General features: G+C 43.3%; 1 protein-coding gene across 1 annotated transcript; it reads left to right on the forward strand.

Annotated features, from left to right (window-relative positions):
* Positions 1-8,950: 8,950 nt before the first annotated feature.
* Positions 8,951-10,189, forward strand: Defb136 (defensin beta 136). Its single transcript, XM_055609988.1, has 2 exons — positions 8,951-9,098; positions 10,017-10,189. Exons 1-2 carry the CDS (start codon positions 9,044-9,046, stop codon positions 10,187-10,189), a joined length of 228 nt encoding a protein of 75 aa, XP_055465963.1. The 5' UTR covers positions 8,951-9,043.
* Positions 10,190-11,703: the final 1,514 nt, after the last annotated feature.

Here is an 11,703-nt window from a genome sequence, read left to right on the forward strand (position 1 = left end):
ATTATTATTATTATTATTATTATTATTATTATTATTATTATTATTATTGGCTTATACATCTCTATAATAGTCTACCATTGAAGAGCACTAAGGCGGGCAGCTGGAGGCAAGAGCTCAGACGGTAAAGAAAAGCTCCTTACTGGTTTGCTCTCCATGGCTTGTTTAGTTTGCTTTTTTATATACAGTAGGACCATGTACCCAGGGAAATTACCTCTCACAGTAGGCTAGGCCCTTCCACATCAACCACCAATCAATAAAATGTCCCATAGGTCAATCTTATGGGAACATTTTCTCAGTTGAGGTTTTCTCTTCTTGGATGACTCTAACTTCTGTAAAGACGACCAAAAAATATAACAAACACATGTGTTAATAGTTATAATAGTTCTTAAAAAGCCTTCTCTTTGGGGGTAGAGACTAGTATAAATGTGTATGTATGAAAATGTTATAATGGAATCATTTGAATCTAGTAAAGACTAAATAAAATTTACAAAGTGAATATGTGTCAGCCATGGTTTTTTCCTTATTGTTGTTGTGTTATTCTTTTCATTTTCTACTACCTCATAAATCACAACTGTCTGTTGCATTCTAAATGTTGTCTGTGGGGTTGCAAGATGGCCCAGGTGGGCAAGAGTGCTTGCCATGCAGGCTGAGAACTTGACTTTGAATTTGGGTCCCGTGATGGAAAGAAAAAACTGACTTTCACCAGTTGTCCTCTGACCTCCACAGACAGGCCATGGTGTGTGTGTGTCCACACTCACTCACACAAACAATGAAAAGAAAATATTTTTAAATTTGAGTGCTGTGCATAGAAGAATAGTAGACACAAAAATGTTATTTGGGATTTAATTTTGTTCATTTCTGACTTCTGGTTCACTGAGAAAGTTGACTGAGCTAAGGTTGGGCCAGTGGAAAGATGCTCAATAGAGTTTTAGTTCTGTTTTGTCATTTTCAGTCATGATGTTTGGGGTTTTTCGTTTGTTTGTTTTGCTTCACTTTGCTTCACTTATTATAGTAATTTAAATTCTAGTTGTCATGAAAGGGGGAAGTAAAATCTTCCCCTCCTCCCCTTTCTGCTATCTACTACATTATTTTGAATAATCCATTTGCATGAAAACAATAGTAAAGTGAGGTTATAGTGACATCCTGTGGTTGTGGTGATTATTAAATGAGATAATTTATCTAACTGAGACTACGGAGATGGATTAGTGGGTAGAAGCTCTCAATGTGCAAACCGGATGATCTGAGTTTGGATCCTCAGAACTCAGAGCCTATACAAGAGCCAGGTGTTGTGGCTTTATCTCTAATTCCAGCAGAGAGAGGACAATTCTCTAGATCCTCAGAGGCCAGCTACCCTGTAGTACACAGCACAGTGGGAAAACAAAAGCTATCCTGCCTCCCAACATACACTGTGGTAAGCGTACACCTATATCCACACTCCTTACACACACACACACACACACACACACACACACACACACATACGCAAAAGATTTTAGAATTAATATAGCTGTAAGGAACTTACCAGATCATTTAGGATAGAGTTAGCATACAAGAATGATAGCTGCTGTTGTTAGTCGATGACAGTCAACAACCAATATTTTTTTTTTGGAAAGAATATTTTTTTATTTTTATTTTTATTAATTACAATTTATTCACTTTGTATCCCCCCATAAGTCCCTCCCTCCTCCCCTCCAGGTTGCACCCTCCTTCCCCCTTCTTCACTCATGCCCCTCCCCAAGTCCACTGATAGGGGAGGTCCTCCTCTCCTTCCCTCTGATCTTAGTCTATCAGATCTCATCAGGAGTGGCTGCATTGTCTTCCTCTATGGCCTGGTAAGGCTGCTCCCCCCTCAGGGGGAGGTGATCAAAGAGCAGGCCAATCAGATTATGTCAGAGGCAGTCCCTCTTCCCATTACTATGTAACCCACTTGGACACTAAACTGCCATGGGCTACATCTGTGCAGGGGTTCTAGGTTATCTCCATGCCTGGTACTTGGTTGGAGCATGAGTCTCTGGGAAGACCCCTGTGTTCAAATTTCTGGTTCTGTTGCTCTCCTTGTGGAGTTCTTGTCCACTCCAGATCTTACTATTTCATACTTCTTACATAAGATTCCATGCACATTGCCCAACAGTTGGCCATAAGTCTCAGCATCTGTTTTGATAGTCTGCAGGGCAGAGCCTTTCAGAGGCCCTCCATGGCAGGTTTCTAGCTTGTTTCCTGTTTTCTTCTTCTTCTGATGTCCTTCCTCTTTGCCTTTCAGGATGGGGATTGTGCATTTTAGTCAGGGTCCTCTCTCTTGATTAGTATCTTTAGATGTACAGTTTTTAGTAGGTTTATCCTATATTACATGTCTATATGAGTGAGTATATATCATGTGTTTTTTTTCTGCTTCTGGGACAGCTCACTCAGGATGATCCTTTCCAGGTCCCACCATTTACCTGCAAATTTCATTATTTCCTTATTTTTCATTGCTGAGTAATATTCCATTGTGTAGATGTACCACAATTTCTGCATCTATTCTTCAGCTGAGGGGAATCTGGGCTGTTTCCAGCTTCTGGCTATTACAAATAAAGCTGCTACAAACATGGTTGAGCAAATGTCCTTATTGCGTACTTGAGCCTCTTTTGTATATATGCCTAGGAGTGATATGCCTGGATCTTGAGGAAGTGCTATTCCTAGTTGTCTAAGAAAGCGCCAGATTGATTTTCAGAGTGGAACAATATTTTTAATGATTTATTTATTGTTATTTTATGTGCATTGATCTTTTGCCTGCATCGCATGTATGCCTGTGTGAGAGTGTCGGTCGGTTCCCTTGGAACTGGAGTCACAGACGGTTGTAAGCCATCACGCAGGTGCTGGGAATTGATCCTGGGTCCTCTGGAAGAGCAGCCAGTGCTCCTAACTGCTGAGCCATCTCCAGCCTCCTAGCAACCAGTATTTTGGTTATTTATACATTAGAAAAAAAAAATGTAGTCTTCAATAGCTGTGGAGATCAAGACATAAAGCATCTCCAGGGAGAATGGGGCTCCTCCGCAGTTGCTGCTGCCTTCCTGTGGCCGTCTCCCTCCTTCCTTCGCCCCTGTGCTCTGAGGTGAACATGCGACGTGGAACACTTGAGACTCCTTCCCACCGACACGCTTACCCGTCTTCGAGTTCACGTCTCCGCCACCAGCATCTCTTAAACCATCCGTCAAAAGTTATAATAATCCTGACACCATTCTACTTCGTGAAATGCTTGAGAAATAGAGTCAGCACTCCTGATGACGCAGCAACTTACTTAAATCTTAGTCAGAGGAAAGGAGAGCAATGTGATAGTAGCTGCCTACTGTGACAGGGTATGAACACAGAGTAGGACCACATGACTACAGCCGCTGGTGTGTGGAGATGAAAGCCGGGTTAGATTTTGTAGAACTCTGGAAATTTGCACTTAAATACTTTTTTTTCTTTCTTTCCTTTTTTTAAAAATTGTTTGTTTGTTTGTTTGTTTGTTTGTTTGTTTTTCAAGATAGGCTTTCTTTGTGTAGCCCTGGCTATCCTGGAACTCTCAGTGTGGACCAGGATCTGGGATTAAAGGCTTATGCCATTACCCCCAGCTTTGATTCGATCTTTGAAGTCAGCGGTTGGATTTGCTGTCTTCTCTTATTAACCCTGAGCTCTGGCGGAAGGCTGTGGGCCTGCCAGTCCCTGCAGCCCACCCACCCTGCGGGTCCTCTGTAGACCCGAGGATCCAAACTGACCCCGAGGATTCATTTCAGGAGGCTATTTTTTACAGACCTGGGCTCTGGATCAGCACCAAGGCTGCACGTCCGCTGACCCAGACGCCAGGCCCGCCTGTGTGAGATCTCCAGGGGCAAGGGGACCTACACGCCACGGCAGACATTCTGTGTGTTTATTTTATTAATATTGTGGTGAAGCCACAATGACCTCTGACTGCATCCGTGGAAATTTCGAGGTGGCCCTCTACACTTGCCTGTATCGGCCTCGCAAGCCTTGCCCATAACAGTAGCCCATATTCTGTGGCAAATAAACATGTCCACACCTCATCCTCTCGTGCTCTGTTCAGGTGGACCTATCGGGTATACTTGGGATCAACCTTTCCTGGACTTTCTAGAAAATTCCCTCCTACTCACTCTTAAAGATTTTTACCCCAGGTATAATCACCTTCAGAAATCCTTCCACGCTTCTTCTTATGCATAATATGTTGTCCTATGGTAGTCCATCCCCAGACACTCATAGGTCTTATCTGACTACATTAAAATTATAGCCTTGGGAACAGCAAGACGGCTCCGTGGATAAAGGTGCTTGTTAGTCAGGCCTGGTGACCTGAGTTTGATCCCAAGAACCCACATCGCTGGAAGGAAAGAAACAACTTTTGAAAATTGTTCAATATCTCCCCGTGACCTTGTGGCACAAAGGTGAACTAATTTCCACGGGCATGCACATGGGCATGCACACGCACACATATGCACAAATAAATAAAATGAAATTATAGCCGCCTCTTGTCATGTTACTGTAAAGGGATTTTCTCTACATCTCTGGAAATAACAGGCAACTCACTGTAGAGTGGCCCAGATACTGAACTGAACCAAATCTCCTCCCACTGGCTGGAACATCCTCTTTCATCTGCTCCACTGGCTTTTCCTCCTCACTAACTTTATCCCTTTAAGTTTTTCTGCATCAGACTCTGTGCAGAAACAGAGTCAAAGGGGAAGAATGAGCCAACGGTCCATTCAGACGTATACATAAGGCTAACCACATCCAGCACTGTGGAAATGCCTGTCTCCATGCAGAGCCTTGCTGGCGACACCTGCGCTGTGAACTCTGAGGACAGGGGAGATGTTAAAATGGCCATGGGAAGACTCATGGGCTGTGGGTGATTGATGGGAGCCAAAAAAAAAAAAAAAAAAAAAAAAAAAAGCAGCAGTGAGTCCTGGGGACTTCTGGGAAGCTATCCCAGGCATGAGGGCATGAAGCCTTGAAAGCAAGTACCAGGGGCTTTCTTATCAAAGGCAATAACAGTTCCACCTGGTTACACAATCCCTTCAGGCAGGTGTGTTTTCTGACCACTTGGGACAACCAGATCGTACAGCCTTTACTGAACTTTCCCAGGCACAGAAATGTACTTAATTAGTTAGCTATGTTAATATATTTGCCTTGGGTCTGAATAATGTTCTGTGTAGCCACCAAATTCTTTAGCTTGGCCTTGGGGTTAGTCTGAAGTCACCTCTCAGTGATCATAGGTTCTCAAGAATCCTGAAATTGTACTCTTAGCTGTAATGCCAAGTCTTCTCTTTCAAATACTTTTTTATCTGTTCTTTGAGAATGTCATGCTTGTTCGGCACTTGGTCAAATGCACCCCTTACTCCATCCGCTCCAACTCTGGGTCTCTCTTCTAACTTCAGGTACTTTCTTTTTTAACCTATTGAGTTCATTTAGTGCTGCTAGAATGTGCATAGATAGAGGACCATCCATTAGAGCATGGACAACCTGCCAGGGGTCACCTCCCCCCAAGAAACTGAGTCCCGGCAGAGGTGGAGCTCTGTGAGTCCTTATTCCCTCCATGCTGGAATTTTGACCGGCTTCATCTTGTAAAGATCTTGTGCCTGCAGCCTCAGCTGCTGCACAATTCCAAGGCTTATCTTAACACAGAGATCTACAGGAACATAGCTAGGGAACTGAGTGTTCTGGGTGAGGCCTCAAGAGGCAGGACATATTCTGAGTTTCCTCATGGCTAGAGGAAAGGCTGCACTAGCAACTTACATGACTAACCTACCTTCTGACATGTGTGTGTGTCCCACGAATAGGGATGGGTACTAGTCCCACAGAGACATGGGGACACCTATGTCCCCTCACATCCCCCAGGATTCTCAAAGGATTGAGCGGTGTGTGTCAAAAAAGATCCTCCAGGACAGCGGTTCTCAACCTCCCTAATGCTGCAGCCCTTTAATACAGTTCCTCATGTTGTGGTGACCCCAACCATAAAATTATTTTTGTTGCTACTTCACAACTGTAATAGTGTTACTGTTGTGACTCTTAATGTAAATATCTGTAGTTTTGCAGTGCTCTTAGGTGACCCACAGGTTGAGAAACTCTGTTCTAGGAGGCGGCTAGTCTGGGAAGTTCACAGTCTTTGTTTAGCTGATAAACCCATAAAAATTTCCACACGTGGTAGTGAATACCTATAATCCTAGCACCAAAAAGACTGAGGCAGAAGAACTGGGTGTTCAAGGCCAAATCTAGGCTACATTGTAAAACCAGGTCCCTCCAAAATGAACTAAACTCTTGCACATTAAAAGGGGACACACAGACATTGTACAATGTTTAAGTCAGATTATTTATTCACATTTGCAAACATTTATTATCTCTCTTTTGGTTTAAAAACAAAACAAACCTTTGTTTCAATTTTCTTGAAGTCACCGAGGCTGGCCTTGAATTCTTGATACGATACTCTTTCCTCCATTGCCTGAATGCTGGGACTTTAGACATGAACCATTATGCCTAGCTGGTGACAATTTAAAAACTCTTCTCACAGCTTTTTTTTTTTTTTGAATGTACAGTGTTGTTATCGGTAGTCAACCTGGCGTGCAATAGCACACCAGAACTTCTTGCTTCTATCCAGCTGTGGCCATTACTCAGTGACAGATGCCCTGCAGCCCTCGCTGCCTGCCCTCCCTCGTCAGGTGACCACCTCTCAGCTTGTGTAAAGTCAATATTTTGGATTCAAAACCTTGTGTGAGTGAGATCTTGTGGCAGTCCTCTTTTTTATTTCACTTTACATGATTCCGGTTCCTTTGATATGGGGTGATTAATATTAAATATAAGCAACCAATTTTCTTTGTCCAGTCATCAGTTGACAGACTTATAGGTCGTTTCAATGTATTGCATATTACAAAGAGTTTTTATAATCAATGTGGAAATTAGGGTGTGTCTTTGACATACTGATTTCATTTTTTTTTTAAATAAATCCCCACTAATGGTGGCATTTCTGGATCATGAGATAGTTCTCTTTTAATTTCTGGGAGACCCTCCATCCTATTGCCCATAGTCGTTCTACTAATTTACAGCCCAACCAGTAGTGCAAAAATGTTCACTTTTTCCATACCCTCCCCAACACTTGTTATCTTTAATCTTTCTATGGTAGCCATTCTTACTGAAGCTAGACACTTAATCCCAGTTTTTGCTTGTATTTCTGGGTAATTAGTGACGCCCTGCATCTTTTCCTTCTGTTACACTGATATCCATCACTCTTGGGGAAGTGGTCTGGTGTATGAATATCTGTTCAAAACAGTACTTTAGGTTTGTCAGACCAACAAGTCAAAATACCACATACAGAACACACTCTGGCAGCGCTTGCTTTCCCCATGCCCTTCCTACCCCTGTGAGCCTTGATTTTCCATCTCTAAAAGAAATGACCAGGCCTCTTTCCCCTATTTATGAGAGCAGATGTTTGAGATGAGACTGAAGCTCTGTGAGACGGTAAGTGTCCAACGCAGGATGCGCTGGGACAACTCATTAGCAAAGAATCCTTCCTTGAGAAGACGTCTCGCCACTGGCCACCGACACACCTCAGTGTGGAACCCACTATCATGGCCTCACTCCAAGTTTAATCCACAGTAGCACCCCTGGCTCTAGAAACATCAGTGGAGACCAGACTAAAAGTCTCTCAGCAGGATTTTTGCCTACACCAAGGCATTTGGAGGTTTTCCAAAGAGAAAGGAAGATAGCTACTATCATGGAATTTAATAATAATAATGAGTACTTGGTGTATACCAGCGTAAAGACCAGCAAGATGGCTGAGCCAGTGAAGTACTAACAGTGCAACATCACACCTGAAGTCCCATCCCCAGAACTCACATAAAGGTAGAAGGAGACAGGCTCCACAAAGTTGTTCTTTGACTTCATCATGCATGCTGAACACACACACACACACACACACACACACACACTGATAGTATTTCTAAAATAAAGTATACCAGCATGAAGACTTTTTATTTTAGCCTTGTGTCTTCAAAAAAAAAAAAAAAAAAAAAAGAATTTCCCATAATGCATATGGTTTTGGAGAAAATGAAGCTGGAGTTAATATACTCAATAAAGCCTTCAAGAGAGTGTGCTTTCAAAGTAGAGTGTAACCAATAAAACTACACTCTGTTCCCATCTTACAGACTGCAGTGTGTAGGCCACTTGGCAACAAGCCCACCTCAAAGGGCAGAATAAGGTCAAAGCATCAGTCATCCATCACTGCCCCCAAGCAATGCAGGCCTAATGGCTCTTTCCAATGACCACATCGTTAGCTCCAGGGAAGTACTATGCAGTTAGATCCCTAGATCCAGGCAGCCAACCTTGAACGTAGCACAGAACTGGCCCTTCTGTGAGAAAACAGAATGAATTCCAACCCAACCACTCCAAAATAGAAGCTTCTCTCTGACCCCTGAGGTCCTCACACCCTGATTGGTATCTCAAGCCAAGCATCTGGGAAAGGAACATTTCTACAGTCTCTGGAGACATTGCTACAACAGTCCCTGGCCAGGTGGGTAAATGTGATAACAAGAGAGGACATTTCCCTTCTCCACCCTCTGAGAAAACCCTCTCCTCTTAGTCAAGCCCTGTTGGCACGCTAAGACCTCTTTGCTTCTCAGAACTCTGTGGACACCCCTTACTCAAGTCCTACGCAGTCTTGAGTTGCCTGTGCTTCGTAAGAGTGTTTCCAAAACCCCGGGCTTTCCATACGACCTGAAGGTAAATAATGTAGCCATTTCCTCTTGAATTTTCAAGAGGTGAGAGGGAAAGTGCTTAGGCCTGGCATGGGGTGTCCTGCTCTGCTGGTGAGGACACTCTGCCCTTTGCTGAGTACCTTCATGTCATGTGCTTCGAAGAAATGAAGGTGGTGCTAAATGGCACGGGCTGTCTCCTCTCCTCTTCCTCTGACCTCTATAGAAGCTGTGATCTCCCTGGAAGAGTGAACCAGCATCGAGCCTGGAGCATCTCTATAAACTGAACTCCCAGGCAGCTGTCAGAGCAGTTCTGGCTCCAACCGTCTGGAGCCATGCGTCTGCAGCTTCCAGGTTTACTGCTGTTCCTGGTGATCTCAGTGCCTGCCGGTAAGATGTGGACGGTGGGTCTGAGTATAAAAAGGTCTCCTGAAGGCTTGGGTCCTAAAATTTTAGATAGATAGATAGATAGATAGATAGATAGATAGATAGATAGATAGATGGGTGGGTGGGTGGATGGACAGACGGACAGATGAACAGACGGACAGGCAGGCAGGCAGGCAGGCCTATGGGTATAAATAAGCCCAACATGGGAAGTTCCATCCACAGGAGATAGGACATCGGGTTAAGGCTAGGATGTGGGTAAGGAGTGTTTTTCTCCATACCAGCCATCTTTCACTACTTCCTGAAGACCTCCAGTATCTTAAAAATGGGAACCCATTTCATGATTCATACATTCCTACTCAGCCACCAAATTCCTACTGTTGTTATTGTTATTGCTATTATTATTGCTATTGTTATTACTATTGTTATTGTTATTATTGGTTTGTTGAGACAGGGTTCCTCTGTGTAGACTTGGCTGCTCTGGACTAGCTTTATAGACTAGGCTGGTCTTGAACTCACGGAGACCCACCTGCCTCTGCCTCCTTGAGTACTGGGATTACAGGTGTGCGCCACTGCATCTGGCTTTTTGTTGTTGTTTTGTTTTGTTTTTAGCTCAGAATCTCTCTGTGTAGCCCTGGCTGTCCTGGAACTAGCTACGTAGACCAGGCTGACTTTGAACTACTAGAAATCCACCTTCCTCAGCCTCTGGAGTGCTGGGGTTAAAGGCATGCACCAACATGCCCAGCTTAAATTCCTCTTCATAGACCTAGACTCCACAGTCTTACTGAAATATGATGGGAAGTAAAAAGGTGGATCCCAAAAGGGGAAACAACAGACACCAAACTCTCCGTCAGCAAGAGAAAACAAGACCAGGTTTGTCCCTGGCCTCCTGAAGACTTATTTGTCCTTTCTCTGTTCCTTCAGGTAACTGTATGATCGGGAATAACGGTGTGGAGTTTCGACCATGTACTGCACTTCAAGGTTCTTGTTTCTTTGGTTGTAAGCCAGGATGGTTATGGGTTGGCTTCTGTAACAATTCAATGTCCTGTTGTAAAAAGCTAAAACTATTTGCGCCTCCTCAATCCAAAGGTGTGTGACCTATGCGTCACAGCTCTAACTGAAAGGCTGTGTGAATGAATAAAAGCTCTCAATCTGTCTGTAAGGTCAAAGAGCTCGGTAAGAGATATTGTGGGTGGCAGATAGAGATAGCACTGGCCAATTTTCTATTTACTGGCAGAATCCCAGATGTACTTTGTAAGGAAACATTGCAGTAAATGGCGCTCCCTGGTGTTTCTTGTCCTAATCATAAATTCCTGCTTCAAATCCAACTGCTTGGGGCTGGAGAAATGGCTCAGTGGTTAAGAGCACTGGCTGCTCTTCCAGAGGACCTGCGTTTGATTCTCAGCACCCACATGGCAACTCACAACTGTCTGTAACTCCAGTTCTGGGCGATCCGATGCTCTCTCCTGGCTTCTGCAGGCACTTCACGTATGCGGCACACAGAGACACCTTCAGGCTAGACACAACATACATAAAATTAAGTTAAATTTAAAACAAATAAAACCAAACTTAACTGTTCCATATAAGTCCACAGCCCCAAGGAAATGACATTCTCTAAGAAAGAGAATTAAAAATGAGAATGAGAATGAGAACGAGAAACAATAACCACCCTTAAACTGTTTTGCATATATCAAGCTACTTAATCCTCAAGACGGAATCTGATTTCTTCAAATGATGGATCTTTTTTCCAAGATCACACAAGCAGTAAATTAGTTTGTCCTGGATTTGCACCCAGCCCATCTTCATTTTTTTTTCTGCTATTATTGTTTATTTTTATTTATTTGATTGTTTATTCCCCCAGGGAAGAACAGACCAATTGGTTACCCCATACCGAATGGTCAGCCCTGAAAAATATATACATACAAGTAATATATGATCTTTAATTATTGTTGTTACTTATACATATAAATGGACAAATATAGAAATACAAAAAACAGGTAGTATATGAACTGAACAGGTTGTATATAGCCATTTGGGAACACACACACACACACACACACACACACACACACACACACACACACCACCCAACCTGTCTTGACTGTCTGCTTTGGGTGGCACTGGACGACTTCTCACTTAGCAACCAGACCCCTGAAATAAGAGCCCAACAAAACTCTTTTTCAGGCTCAAAGCCATAAAGCTCTGTTTTCTAAGTTCCGTTTCTGGCTCGTGACCCAGGCTGTTGACCTTAAGTTGTCCCCACACCCACAGTATCAGTTTTGGCGATGCACTGTGACACTCATGCTCAGGGTGAGGCAGCCCACACCACTGTGTTCTACCAGGACGCTTCCTTACCATCCATTCCCCTGTGCCCCTGCCCAGGGCAGAACCAAGAGGCCCCATCAAGACCATTGTAATGCACTGTGGAACACTAAGACCTTCTAGTAACATCTACAGATTGTGGCAACATGTGTTGGTTCCTTAAAGCCTGTCCTCTTACTGAAAAAGAAAGGAAGAAAGAAAGAAAGAAAGAAAGAAAGAAAGAAAGAAAGAAAGAAAGAAAGAGGACGAAAGAAAAACTGAAATAAAAATAGAAAATCAAGTCAGGCAT

Source organism: Psammomys obesus, unplaced genomic scaffold, assembly GCF_907164565.1.
Source record: "Psammomys obesus unplaced genomic scaffold, mPsaObe1.curated_primary_1811, whole genome shotgun sequence".
NCBI classification, from domain to species: domain Eukaryota; kingdom Metazoa; phylum Chordata; class Mammalia; order Rodentia; family Muridae; genus Psammomys; species Psammomys obesus.

Excerpts from the sequence above, each read along its gene's own strand:
- Defb136 (XM_055609988.1), top strand. The coding sequence starts at position 9,044 with ATGCGTCTGCAGCTTCCAGGTTTACTGCTGTTCCTGGTGATCTCAGTG. Across the intron at positions 9,099-10,016 it reads GGTGATCTCAGTGCCTGCCG|GTAACTGTATGATCGGGAAT; the intron begins GTAAGATGTGGA and ends CTGTTCCTTCAG.